Source organism: Miscanthus floridulus, chromosome 5 (assembly GCF_019320115.1).
Source record: "Miscanthus floridulus cultivar M001 chromosome 5, ASM1932011v1, whole genome shotgun sequence".
NCBI lineage: Eukaryota > Viridiplantae > Streptophyta > Magnoliopsida > Poales > Poaceae > Miscanthus > Miscanthus floridulus.
Genome location: NC_089584.1, coordinates 125,020,621 through 125,034,792, shown reverse-complemented (window position 1 = coordinate 125,034,792; position 14,172 = coordinate 125,020,621). Strand labels below are relative to the sequence as shown.

Genomic DNA, 14,172 nt, shown 5'->3' with positions numbered 1-14,172 from the left:
TCATGTTTAGTGGTTCAACAATAGTGGTAAGGCAATGGTAACACAATCTGTTCGTGTACATTTTTCTATCGGGTCATACCATGATTATGCTGATTTTGATATCGTGCCTATGCAAGCTTGTTCACTTTTGTTAGGCCGCCCTTGGCAATATGATAATAATGTTGTACATCATGGTAGGAAAAATAGATATACTTTTATGTTTAAAGGAAAGATCATTGCTTTACTTCCTTTAACACCTGCTGAAATTGTGCAATATGAAAAGGAACTTGCTGAAAAGAAAAAGAAAGGCCTTGATAATGACTCTAGCAAACCATTAAATGAACCTTCAAGTAACATGAAAGAAGTTTTATTTGCTTTAAAATCTGTTCTTGATGTTTATGATGAACCATGTTATACTCTAACTTGTACATCGCCTATATGTCCACTTGGTCCTACTCCTACTGTTATGCCTCTTGTTGGTACTAACCTTTTGCATGAGAAGGAGGATGAATTCCTAATAGGGAAGCCACCATGGCAGCCGCCTTTACGAAGGATGGGGCACCAAGATGAACGTCTTCTTCTAGAACCATCGTTGCTGTCATCCAATGGAGGAGATGATCTACTTCAGTCGAGGACGACTTCAATTCAAGAAAGGGAGGATGATAAGGACATCACTACTTCATCGCATACAAGCCAAGGAGAGAAGGAGGTCCAGCATGGGCGTCCAATTCATCTTTTTTATGGTGGAAGCCCAGTCCAACTTAAGTTCGAGTCCGGCTCGGGCTCCAGGACCAGTCTGCCTTAAACTGGTCACCTAGGACGCATCCAAACTCCATTTTCAACGATCCACATATGGTTGGAAAGCTAATTTGATAAGGAAGCCAATACAAGCGGTTTCACATCAAAAGACCTTCGGAATCAATAGGAATAATTGAAATAAGTCAGCATCTAGAATCTGTCAGGGTGCTGCGACACTGTCTTTTGGTCCGTTGGACCATGTATCGTGTTTGGGCCCATTAGGGGGCGCGTCCAGGGGGGTGACGCCCAAGACTCTATAAATGGCAGTCATCACTCTCCTTAGGGTTTGCGTTTTGTTTAGTTCTTGATTTCCTCGTGAAACAGATGTTGTTTTGCTGCAACTGTCGCCGCCAAGGCTGCTTGCTGTGAACCAGGGCCCCAGTTCTTGATCTTATTCGCCTGTGGCGATTAGTCCTTTCGAATAAATACTTGAACTCCTCATTATTATAAGCCTCATATTTATTTGTAATTTCAGATTGCGTTCATCTCGTTATTGCTTGTGTTCTCAATTCGCTTACAGGAAAGCCTTCTCGGCGAGGTCAATCGCGTTCGCGTGGTTGATAACCAACGGAGCAGTGGTGTAACGGTTATGGGGGTCTGAATTAGTCTTGGTTCAAAGCCTAGATCATGAACATCGAGTCTCCACCAATCGACACTATCATACCTATCGGAAGATCAGGCCTAGTCGACATCATTATTTTATCTCATACATGTCTTTGGTGTTGACATCATTGTAGTTGTATCCTTGCACTTTCTCAGAAACCTAAATCTGATATTGTGGCTCTAACATTTGCTCATGTCTTGTACCCTTGGTTGCAACATCCAAAAATGCTTGTTTAATCAGTATAATTGCATTAGCAGCAAATACCAGTTGCACTATTTGAGATATGCAATTTGTTTTTCGATATTCTGTATTTTTGTTTCCTGAGTTCCTTAATTTGTGAATCTGTAGTTCTGATTCTTGAATTTGGTTGTAGCAAATACTAGCAGTCTTGGATTACATCTTCATGAGGAAGTTGGTGTCCTTACCTTGGCTATTGAGGTTAGTGGTTTCCCTTCAATCTATTGGTTGCTTACCCTTTTCCTCTGCTCTGCTTGCCCCCACGCAGAGGAGATCTTCATCTTTGATCTGCTGGTTGTTTTCTTCTTTCTCCTACTCTGAACTCCACACAGAGCAGATCTGATCTCCACGCAGATCTGTAGTTATATTCTTATGGAATTCCTGTTTGTTGGGCTTATGGGCTGCTACATGTTTAGTGAGCCTCTCTCTTTCATCATAGTTATTGGACTTTTCAATTGCACAGAACTTACATCTAACAAACAAGCAATAGATCTGGTCTACGTGGGCCTTTTTGTCTAATGGAATTTGTGTGCTAGCTTCTCCTAAAACATATGTTTTTTCTCTTTTGTAATTTGTGTGTTTTTAGGCAGCCAACAACTATGTGCTAACTTCTTCTAAAACACATGGTTTTTTTGTCTGTTGGAATTCATGTGTTTTTTAGGCAGCCACAACCATGTGCTAGCTTTGGTTGAAACACACAGTTGTACAGTAGATAGACTAAAAAACAATGATGAGTTGGTCTGTTTCAGCTTTCATTCATGTCTGTCCAACTCTTTAAATCATCGTTTGGAGAGTCATTTTCATAAAATTGTTTTCTATATTTTTTCACTCTCCAATAGTTTTTCTATATCTTGTGCGTCATTTTGAGAATCAATCTCACTATCTTTGTGCGCTCTAGAGAATCATTCTCACTATTCAGTTACATAATTGTGATTTTCATGGTTGGTGTTTTTGCTTTTTTTAGTATGTGTTTCCTATGTAAGGTCCTGTTTAGATCCTACCTAAAATCCAAAAATTTTCAAGATTCCCCGTCACATCAAATCTTGCGACACATGCATGGAGCATTAAATGTAGGTAAAAAGAATAACTAATTGCACAGTTTGCCTGTAATTGGCCAGACGAATCTTTTAAGCCTAAATAGTCTATAATTGGATAATTTTTGCCAAATACAAACGAAAGTGCTACAGTAGCCAAAAGCAAAAAAAACCACATCTAAACGGGCCCTAAATATTTGTAGCCATTCTAGGTGATTTGATGATCTAAGTGCATGTTTTTTTGCCAGGGGACTACAAGGACAACCACAACCTTGATGACCTATCCCATCCTGCATGATGACATAGGCTTCAACCCTGATGACCTACATAGTCTCTGTATGCTCTCTTGAGCACACTTGAGACCATTGCAAAATTTAAGGTGAGCTGGTATTTCAATTCGACGTATGTAGCTGCTGAGGTTCATGGACCTCCTTGTAATGTCCCACCTCTACATGTCTTTGTAAACAGTCCCACCTGGTGCAGATATTAATTTTACACCGATGATAAATACTACACTTAATTCTTGTGAGCCCAGATGGTCGTGTTGTCTTTGGCGGAGTTGTTGGCTTGCTGTTGGTAGGAAATCCTGTTCAGGTATGTGTTTGCTCACACACTTTTTGAGATCTTAATGCCTGCATACTATAAGTTCAATTGGTTTGTACTCTTATGCTTAAACACTTGACTGCTTGTTTTTTGTTTGATAGAGAATTTTCTCACAAACAGAATACTCAATTTGGAGTTCACAAAACCTCTTAGGCTGGAAAATATGCTCGAGCTACTATAGAAATAAGATGCATCCACAATATACTACTTAATTTTCAAGTGCTTTATTATTAATAATATCTGTTGTTGTTGAAAAGCAAAAAAATAAAACATTCGGTTACACAATTGCAAACTCCAACAATATAAATTGCAGCTATTGGACACTGTAATTGTAGTTCCAATCATTTGCAATTGTAGTTATGGGTATAAATTAATTTAAGCTTGTAACATCCTGATCATTGAACAAATTACAAAAATCAATTGGCCACTAAAATTCACTGCATCCCTACTTCTGATTGATAAATTTTGCTTCCATCTATTGATCATCTTTGATTACTATGTCCTCAGTGTTTTGTTGCTTGGTGATCAATGCTACCATTTGTTGTTTCCTTCCTCTTCTTTCTTTTTGGCTTCATCGGGGAGCCTACAAGCATTATTAGTTCACATAAATAAGAATTTTTGTATTTTGATTCAAATTGTATTTGTATGTACTGAAATTTTTTCTCTGCTTCTTTGTTACCAGCACTGTCTGTGTCATTTGTTTTCTTCTTTTCTGCTGCCACCATCTTCTTCTTTATTTCTTCTATAAGTGTCTTCATTCTCATAGGTTTAGGTGGCCTTTCCTTTCTCTGAATTCTTTCCAGATCATCTATTTCAGTCTTTGGATTTCCAGCTTATGCTGCTATAGTTTCTCCTTCTCCATTTCCTCACTGGATATTTTGTGCTTCACCTGTTTGCTGAGCAGATAACATTCTATCTAAACTGATTTCTATTTTATCGAATTCTGCCATAAGTTATTCCATGGCTTCCTTATTTTTTGATCCTTTTAAATTCAGTATTGTTGACTTCCTGAATAATATGTTTGAATCTCAACAATGAGCTTGTTACAATAGTTTCTTCTTCTTGTCTTTCAACATGTAACTTCATATCTTTTTTTCTCCACCGGTCTAAGAAATATTTGTCTAGAATTATGTTAATTTCCTTTTCAATAACTATTTTTAGGATATTAGAGCAGAGTATCCTATCTTTGTTGAATTTTGCACATATGCAGGTAAATTCTTCTTCGCCTTCTGTTAGGTCAGTGTTTACTATATATCTCCTAAACCTATGAACCTCCTAAATCTGGTTACTTTTTTGCCACACCTGAAATGTTTTCCCATCTTCAGTTTCCCTATAGTTCAGCCTTGATGTTGCCTTCAGTTGTAGATGGAACTTTTTCAATATATTTTTGTTGTATAGTTGTTGTGCCTGCTGCTCTATTCTGTAGTCGAATATAAATTCCTTTGGCCTTTTCTGCTTGCTATAGTTGTTCTCTAGCATTTCTACTCGATTTATGGTATCAACAATCTGATTGTACTCTTTCAGAATGCTAATGATACTATATGTTGGCCCTACATTGTCTTTGAACCTCATATTTGTTGCCTCACTTCTGGATGTGGTCTGTATAAAATGGAAGAAGTCATTTTTGTAGTAGACCGGGATAAACCTTTTCCTCATTTCCCACATTTTGGAAAAGTAGTGATTCCCTTGAAGGTTTCTTTTCTCAATCATTCTCTTCCAAAGTCGCTCAAATTCTTTCACTATTAGACTATTGTTCATTATATCTTCAAAGTCTTCATATAGTCCTTCATTTACTACAAAGACCTTGACATTCTTATTGTAGGATTTGGTCTTTATGTGGAACAAGCAATTTCTATGCTTTGTGTTTATGAAGACTTCTTCTATTACTGATTTCATCGTCATGTCTTGGTTTGTGATGATCGTTTGATGGTGTTTTCCTCCCATTGCTTCAAGAAAAGTTTGAAATACCCACTTAAAAGTGTCTAGTGTCTCATCATGCAGAAAAGCACATCCGAAAAGGCAACTTTGCCCATGTCCTGTGATTCTAATAAATGGGGCAAAAAGTAAGTTGTATCGGTTGGTCATATATGTCATGTCAAAACTTACACATTCTCTATAATCTGCATAATATTTCATAGAAGAACAGTTTGTCCAGAACAAGTTTCTCACTCTCTTGTCCTTATCTAAATCAAACATGTGCATTATCATCTGTTATAGCTGATGTAATATCTAAACTTGTTGGTTATATTGCTATGATCCTCAAGTCATTTTCTTCTATTGTTGGTTGCTCATCTTGATTTTCATGCTGCACCTGTAAATATATTAGCAGCAGTATTAGTTTCTGAGTAATGTCATTTATAATACAAATAAATTTTTTCAGTGTAGACTAAAATAGTTGAAGAGATCATTTTTATGTATCCCATCAATGTTTATGTTATTAAATACATCAGTTTGTTAATGGTATTGTTGAATTTCAGATCTATCATCATTAGCTATGCTTGTCATTGCTCCATCATCATCAACGACGATTGCCATTTCAACATCCTATTTTTGCAAAGATAAGTTTTACTTTGATGTCAGCACATATTTGTATTGCTTATAAATGTAATCAAATTGGCTCAGCTATTTGTATCTACCCCATATGATAACCTTGACTCTGATATTGACCAGTCAGTTTGTAGTCCAAAGATTTCATCTAGATCTTTAAGGCTCATATTCTGTTTTATTTATTTGATAATGAGAATGGTTACTATTTATAATATAACACAACTAGTTTGACAAGCATATATAATATAGTTTTACCTTATTCCTGTTATTTCAGATCTATCATCATATTTGTTAATGATCCTTGCATCTCTTCATGTTGCTGCACAGTTTATAATGAAGCATTGAAATTACAGTCCTGTTATGCTGAATTTACATTGCACATATGTGTGTAATTTGCATATGTCTGAATTATAATTTTTGTATACTGGTACTTATAAATTTTACCTGTGTATTCCTGTCAGTCTGATTATCCTCCTAAGAGTTCATCATCTGTTCCAACATAAGTTCAGTGTAGCCTCCCTGCATTGAAATATATTTTAGTCCAAAAACAATCATTTTTATCTTGGCTTTCCTACGAGTAAGCAATGATTTTGCTCACCTTTTTGTATATGTAGAAACGGTCAGTGGAACAATTTGTGCCTCCAAATACTTGATATGGAGCTAACTGCACTGCCTTCATTGCTTCTGTACCATGTGAGTTCATTGTGTTTGATAATCATCAACTCTGTTTGTTGTCATATACATGCTATTCTGCTTCATAAAAAAAGAGCTCATGAGTACTTATATTGCTTTTTATCAAATCTTCTTAATTTTTCATTGCATCTATGAAATGTGTTTTTTACCTCAAGTAATTGATCAAACTGGACTAGTGCTTGTATCAAATGCATTAGGGAACCAAATGAATGTTGCAGCAAAATGTAGAAATCAGTAGTTGACATATTTTCATTGTTTATGACTGCATTTTAAATTAGGAGTTATTTTACCTCATACATGTCTTTGGTGTTGACATCATTGTAGTTGTATCCTTGCACTTTCTCAGAATTCTGAATCTGATATTGTGGCTCTAATATTTGCTCCTGTCTTGTACCCTTGGTTGCAACATCCAAAAATATTTGTTTAATCAGTATAATTGCATTAGCAGCAAATACCAGTTGCACTATTTGAAATGTGCAATTTGTTTTTCGGTATTCTGTATTTTTGTTTCATGAGTTCCTTAATTTGTGAATCTGTAATTCTAATTCTTGAATTTGGTTGCAGCAAATACTAGCAATCTTGGATTACATCTTCATGATAAAGTTGGTGTCCTTACCTTGGCTGTTGAGGTTAGTGGTTTCCGTTCAATCTGTTGGTTGCTTACCATTTTCCTCTGCTCTGCTTGCCCCCACGCAGAGGAGATCTTCAGCTTTGATCTGCTGGTTGTTTTCTCCTTTCTCCTGCTCTGATCTCCACACAGAGCAGATCTGATCTCCATGCAGATCATTTCCCTTATTTTCTTTGCTTCTTTCCTAAGTATACCTGTTATATTCTTATGGAATTCCTGTTTGTTGGGCTTATGGGCTGCTACATGTTTAGTGAGCCTCTCTCTTTCATCGTATCATCATAGTTATTGGACTTTTCAATTGCACAGAACTTACATCTAACAAACAAGCAACAGATCTGGTCTGTGTGGGCCTTTTTGTCTGATGAAATTTGTGTGCTAGCTTCTCCTAAAACACATGGTTTTTTTCCCTTTTGTAATTTGTGTGTTTTTTAGGCAGCCAACAACCATGTGCTAGCTTCTCCTAAAGCACATGGTTTTTTATTTGTTGGAATTCGTGTGTTTTTAGGCAGCCACAACCATGAACTAGCTTTGGCTGAAACACACGGTTGTATAGTAGATAGACTAAAAAAACAATGATGAGTTGGTCTGTTTCAGCTTTCATTCATGTCTGTCCAACTCTTTAAATCATCGTTTGGAGAGTCGTTTTCACAAAATCGTTTTCTATATTTTTTCACTCTCTAATAATTTTTCTATATCTTATGCGTACTCTAGAGAATTATTCTCACTATCTACCTTTGTGCACTCTAGAGAATCATTCTCATTATCTAATCTTGCTCCAGCATGTAAATGAAACAACCAGTTTTCTCAATCATTCTTAAAAGTTGTGGAACAAGTTGCAGCAGCCAGTCATGTGTAGTGTAGTAAATACTTACAAAAGAAACCTTCTATCTGCTTTACACAGGCAGACATTCTTTCTGCAAGAATTTTGTTATGGGAGTTGTTTGTGGCTGTTTGCTGGTAGTAACAACATTGTTCAACTGACATACAAAAATATGACTGGCATACAAACATTTACTGTACGATAAATCAACGGTACCTCGTAGGCTAAATCAATGGTACCTCGTAGGTTAAACAGAATACACGGGGAGGGCATTACTGGCTACCTTTGCGGCGAGCGGGACGGCCACCAGCATCTCCACGATGGGGAGGATGTTGCTCAGGAACACCACGCACGCCGCCGCGTTCTTGTCGCGCCGGGGGCTGCAGAGCGGCCCCGCCACACGTCCCAGGCTGGACACGACGGCGGCGAGCAAGGTGAACACCAGCGCCTTCGTGTACATGTCGTACTCCGGCGTTCCCAGCAGCGCGGCGTAGGCCGCACCCAGCATGCCGAAGCCGAACGTGGCCACGACGGCGGTCGGCAACATCTCCATCTTGTTCTCAGCGGCCTCCCGCTGGCCCTGCTCTGCAGTGTCGTCAGCGAACAGATTCACGGCATAATACATGGCAGCTACTGTGATCTCCGGGAAGAGTGCGAGCACAGTGTCGCCACCGAGAAACTCCTTGGCAATAGTCACCGCGGTGACCGCGAGCAAGGCGATGACGGCGTCCTTCAGGTACTTCACGAGGGACAGCACCTTGTCCCTCGCGGCACTAGTCCTGTACCCAAGAGGCATGCAGGTGGCCACGACCAGGAACACGCTGAGGGCCGACGCCAGGAAGGACACGGAGAGATCGAACCGGGGGCCCAGCGCCCGGAAGCTGGAGTTGTTGAGGTAGCCGAACAGGAGCGTGGTCTGCACGGCGAAGGCCGTCGCTGTGGCGAACAGGGCAACCTTGCGGCCGCTCTTGATCCCCGCCTCGAACGCCACGTCGCGCATGCTGTCCTCCGTCGGCGTCGCGTGGTACGCGAGAATGCCGATGAGGCCCTGTATAGGCAGCAGATTGAGCGACAACAAGATGCTGCCTTCACTTATGAGCAGCAGCAGCAGGGAGTTCGTCGCCACCAGCGCCGCGCCGCTGATGATGCAGAGAAACTGGATGAACCGGATGTGCCCCTTATGCAGCTGCCTGTGTCCTGACAAGAACAATTTCAGGTAGACCAGCAGGAGCGCAGAAAGGTAGGCGATGACCAAGAAGCAACCGCCGGCCACCAGGACGTGCCGGTGCAACAGAGCATCTTTGCGCACCGAGAAAGCTGCGGTGAGGAAGCCGGTCGCAGTGGCAATAGTGCCTTGAGCGAATGATGATGTACGCTTCAGTATCCTATTTGTTGCCTGCTTTGGCTCCTCCTCTGGATCATTCTTGGGAGGAGCATTCAACTCTGGGTCATCCATTGCGCTCTTTACCTTCAAAAAAGAAAAGTCCATAAGGGGTTAACAAACTCTCTCTCTAAAATTAAGCTAATTTCTAATTGTCTATGGAGTGACAATCCTAGTGCTCATAGATATCATTTGGCAAACTGGGAGAGTGTTAGTATGATGAAAGAATATGGTGGGCCTGGGGTCCCAAATCTAAGAGATTTGAATATTTGTCTTTTAGCATCTTGGATCAAGAGATATAATTTAGATGATCAAAAACTTTGGAGGAAGCTTATTGACCACAAATATGATACTAGTAAGGCTAATATCTTTGATAGTCCTACTGTTGGTGTTTCTCAGTTCTTTAGAGGAATGATCTGGGCAGCCAAAATGGGCTGTACTTGGAAAATAGGAAATGGTAGGAAGGTGAAGTTCTGGGAGGATAACTCTGGCTGGGTCCCTCAAGCCTAGCCATTCAATACTGGGAGGTTTACATTCTAGTTAATGAAAAATCTAAGGCAGTAGCTAACCTGTGGGATGGTGTGGATCTTAAATGCACCTTCCGTAGATGTGTTGACAATAGGTTAATGAACCTTTGGTTGGAGATTGTCCAACTAGCTTCTACTATTGTTTTCAGTAATGATGAGGATGCCCTTATCTGGAAATTCACATCCGATGGTATTTATTCCTCTGTCTTTGTATAAGATAGTCAATTTTAGAGGTATTTTACCAGTTCATGTGCCTGCTGTCTGGCAATTAAAAATTCCTCCTAGGGTACATTTCTTTCTCTGGTTATTGTCCAAAAACAAGTTACTGACTAGAGATAATCTAAGCTTAAGGAAAGTAGATGATAAGTCATGTTTGTTTTGTATAGAAAGTGAATCTGTGCTACACCTCTTTTTTGAGTGTGCAGTTGCTAGACAAGTTTGGGTCTGGATTTCTGAAGTGATAGATAGAAATATAGGTAGTTCCTTTGAATCAATCGGTTCTATGTGGTTGAGTAATAAGAGATCCTTAGTCCTTAGTTAATAACATGTTCTGTGCTGCTGCCCTGTGGGGGCTTTGGAAGCTAAGAAACAGTCTATGTTATCAGGGTTGCCTTTGGAAGGGTGTGAAAATTTTGATTCAGCATGTAGTCAATATGCTTCAAAACTAGAGGTTGTTGTGCCCCAAAGAAAAGCTCTTGGAATTCAACCAGAAATTGGAGAAGCTGAGGAATATAGCTACAAGACCTCATCTGCTTTCTGGATGCCCCGGGTAGGAAAAGCTTGGGAGAGCTATCTCTACAAACATGCACACGATTGGCAAAGTCAAGCGCTCCCTGAAGATGTGAAGGCTCATTTAGCTGGCTGTGAATAAATGGTAGGGAAGGAGAATGAAAACAAGTGGATCAGCCTGATGGAATTCAAATCGGCTTGGCTCATGTAATAGTTGGGTTGGTGTGTGTGTGTATGCTATTGCGCTCGATGTTGAGCTGTGGATTCTGTTAAACTGGATGAATGTTGTAAACGTTTTGTCTTGGTTAATGCTAAGGCTGGGGCTAGGCCCTTAAACTCTAAAAAATTAAGCTAATTTCATAATGGATGACTATTAGAGGCGCCAATACTTTGCAAGAAAGTCGAGTGCTTAATTGAGGCCATGATCTCAACATGTCAGAAGGTAAACAACTAGTAATCAATTCAAACCACAAAGTAAACTGCTAATAAATGAGCTTAACTAACTATAGAAAATGTACTCTAAAAATATATAATATATGAATTATCCAGGTCGCTACCCTAACACAAACAGCACACGTTAATTTTGTTTCCCTTCTGCAAAATCGTGTACATAAGCAGCGGTATACCTAACTAACAAAGGTTGATCAAGATTGTTGCATTCGCCCTTTTCTGAAAAAAAAAAATGGAGAATTACTTCTCAACAGATCTATACATATAACCGGCATTCAGAAAACTTATGATTGAGCTGTAAACACGCCAGTATTAAATATCCTGGCAAATAGATTCACATGTTCATTTAATAATATGCCGATTCAAAAGACTAGGCTTGCGATAAGATCAGTTTTCTTAAGAAACAACTACAGTGAAACATGGAAATCTAGCAGTAAGTTGGCTTCAAAACTTCAGGCCATGCTTTCAAGTCACCATAGACATAACCAACTAATTCCTCCTGTTTGCAAATACTTCATGTTTGAACAAGATTTGAGTCAAACCTTTAAAACTTTGATTACAAATTTTTTTTTAAGTATTTATTATAGAAAAGAAACTTGAAGATCATATTAATGGATTTTTCTTGAAAAGTAATTTCATAACAAACATAAATTTATTAGATATATTTATATTCTAAATAGTGATCAAAGGTATGATTTGGAGACTGTGTTATTGTCCAAAATGTCAAATAACTGCAAACTAGAGGGAGAACAAATCAGGTCAGCACACAAGGAAACTTTATTGGGCGTGTAACAAATTATCTCTCAGATGCCAGCGCTGATTTCAAAATCAACGTCTGTCAGACGCCCCAAACTTTGAAGGAAAGCTGAGTGCTAAACTTTAGGCCATGCTTTCAACACAATGGATTACAAATGTCAGAGGGGTAAACATCTAGGGATCAGTTTGTACTTAGTACCACAAGATAATATGTATAGGAATTTGAACTATGCAGGCCACAACCGAAACACCTAACCCAAAACGTATTGATATTTGACAACAACAGTGTTCTTATTGGGATAATACATTTTCTCTCTTGCTGCATACTACCCTTCAACATATTTCTAACCAAGGTTGAAGCGCAAAATGAAAGTAGCAAAAAGCTTACAAATGCTAACTACAAAGGACTAGGCTTGGCAGTTGGCAGTAAGCTCATATTCCATCAAGAATCAGCTATTGTGAAACATGAAAATTCTTTTTATGACTACAATTTCTTATATGATAAAAAAAAATCAGGCTTCAGACTTCTTCAGAGAAGAAGCATAAGACTAGAAGTATTACAAGCATACACACCCGAAGTTTAAATTCATTATAGGCACCCAACTACAGTCCAATACAAAAAATAAAGTAAAAGGCCCAACCATTGGATGCGAAGAAAAGCATATAGCTCTTGAGTTAGGCAGCTGTAAGTTAGCTGATAAACTTCAGTCCATGCTTTCAACTCACCAAAACACATATCAGAGATGTAATCAAGTAGAAATAGGTCATAGCACAAGACAACTCTAATTGACGATCTTAGCTATGAACTGGAGATCCTCTTATTGTTCAGTACAGGAACATCTAAGGCAAATATTACATCAGATAGTTCATTGGTTGTCAAATTTGTCTCCATAAAAACATACGTACTTCATAAGCTCTGTAAATATGATCGTCGTACATATCTTTTCCTGGATTGAGGTTTAAAAAGCTAACAGATAAACTGACATAGGAATTGCTAAACGTAGGACTAGACAGGACAGCAAGTTCAGTTTGCGTCAGAAAGCAACTATCTTGGGTAACATGGAAATCTTTGTCGTGAATAACATGGATTTGGCTACAGATCTGGCTGTGAAATAAATCATCTTTTAACACGGATTTCGCCACAAATCTCACTTGGAGAGGGTCCAAAAAGGGCAGAACAGGAACCTGATTAAACGCGCTTTAAAGGAAGATAGGCATGGAAAAGGTTCAAAAAAACTGAAGCAAGCAACAAGGATTTGCCTGTGTACCTGTGAAGGATAGGAGTTTGCTGCCATGGAGGGGCGTCCGTCCCCGAGTTGCCTCCCAGCAGTAGTGGTCTTGAGTCTCTTGACAGTATTTGTTTCAAAAAAAAAGTCTCTTGACAGTAGGAACGAGGGGAGGGGATCAGGGGACGCTAGGCTACAGGCAAGGAAAGACTTCTGTTCCTAGTGCGTCAACGCATGGCTTGCTGGGAAATTTCTTGTCACACAACACAATAAATTATTGGTTTGTCCAAGAGTAGTATAAATTATCTATCGCTGTTTGTCAAACTGTGCTCTTTGTTCTTTTCTCATCTGTGTATCTCATCCTAGATTGATGCAATAAACTTTTAGCAAACTTTAGGAGCGAATACACGTGAGATTAGCTGTTAGCAATGGATTATTAGTGAATGGCTCCAAGTGAGACCTCAGTAATATGCCTTAGTATGTAGCTACTCATGTTTAAACGTTTCGGTTTACTCATTGCCAGCCATCATTATCGCAGCATTGATACCATAAAGCAGTTTCCAGTTGGATACTCACTCTGTGCGGACACATTATTCCTCGGTTCGTCGCTTGATTTGTGTGTTGAACAGTGATTGGAGCTCAAAGCATATCCATACCATATGGGGCCACACGATAGAGACAAAAACGAGGCCACCCAAGTCCTAACTTTTAGAAAATATCAATACTCTACGTGCTTGTCGATGTGCCTTTCGGTCTGTGGGGACGATTGGTATGGTGACGATATTTCCATGCTACTTCAGTTGCCAAATACGAGCTTCCAACTTCCAAGAGCCTATTAGCGTCAGTAACTTCGCAGCAACGATTACCCAAAAAAAACTTCACAAAAAAATGTCCTTCGTGGATCAAGTAGCTATCATGGACGTTGGCCCCTGGCTACCACAAGAATCTTCCTCAACCGAAAGAAATCGTGTCGGCTGTTGCTTCCGTACAACGAACTCGTAAGCAAGGGAAAGAATCTCAGCCAAAGGTTTTTCAGCAAGTCAGCCAAAAGTCTTTGCTTGCTCAATTCTGGATCAGAATTCCTGACTAAATCTGTGCCACAGCCTACACCCAGCAGGGGACAGAAAGATTATCTGCCAGGGCGGTCTTGCTAATTGTGC

General features: G+C 39.4%; 2 protein-coding genes across 4 annotated transcripts; both read right to left on the bottom strand.

The window, feature by feature from the left end:
- Positions 1 to 4,530: 4,530 nt before the first annotated feature.
- On the bottom strand, positions 4,531 to 5,157 carry LOC136455289 (protein FAR1-RELATED SEQUENCE 5-like). The gene has a single exon (XM_066455384.1). It carries the CDS (start codon positions 5,155 to 5,157, stop codon positions 4,531 to 4,533), a length of 627 nt encoding a protein of 208 aa, XP_066311481.1.
- A 141-nt stretch (positions 5,158 to 5,298) lies between these two features.
- On the bottom strand, positions 5,299 to 13,628 carry LOC136450665 (uncharacterized). 3 transcript variants are annotated; one of them, XR_010758393.1, is made up of 7 exons: positions 13,055 to 13,628; positions 9,894 to 10,021; positions 6,786 to 9,411; positions 6,401 to 6,552; positions 6,247 to 6,321; positions 6,058 to 6,121; positions 5,299 to 5,566 (listed from the first exon to the last, which is right to left on the bottom strand). XR_010758393.1 is itself a non-coding variant. In XM_066451218.1 (2 exons), the coding sequence occupies exons 1-2, from the start codon at positions 13,079 to 13,081 to the stop codon at positions 8,191 to 8,193; spliced, it is 1,248 nt and encodes a 415-aa protein (XP_066307315.1). In that variant the 5' UTR covers positions 13,082 to 13,626; the 3' UTR covers positions 7,488 to 8,190. The 3 variants fall into 3 exon arrangements, 1 of the variants encoding a protein (XP_066307315.1); XR_010758392.1 differs by lacking the exon at positions 9,894 to 10,021 and adding an exon at positions 11,207 to 11,249 and having other exon boundaries at positions 13,055 to 13,627; XM_066451218.1 differs by lacking the exons at positions 5,299 to 5,566; positions 6,058 to 6,121; positions 6,247 to 6,321; positions 6,401 to 6,552; positions 9,894 to 10,021 and having other exon boundaries at positions 7,488 to 9,411; positions 13,055 to 13,626.
- Positions 13,629 to 14,172: the final 544 nt, after the last annotated feature.

What these genes read in the sequence shown, in the direction of transcription:
- LOC136455289 (XM_066455384.1), bottom strand. Translation starts at nt 5,157, where the DNA reads ATGACGATGAAATCAGTAATAGAAGAAGTCTTCATAAACACAAAGCAT.
- LOC136450665 (XM_066451218.1), bottom strand. Translation starts at nt 13,081, where the DNA reads ATGGCAGCAAACTCCTATCCTTCACAG. An exon ending in CAAACTCCTATCCTTCACAG is followed by an intron (nt 9,412 to 13,054) that starts GTACACAGGCAA and finishes TCTTTTTTGAAG; the next exon opens with GTAAAGAGCGCAATGGATGA.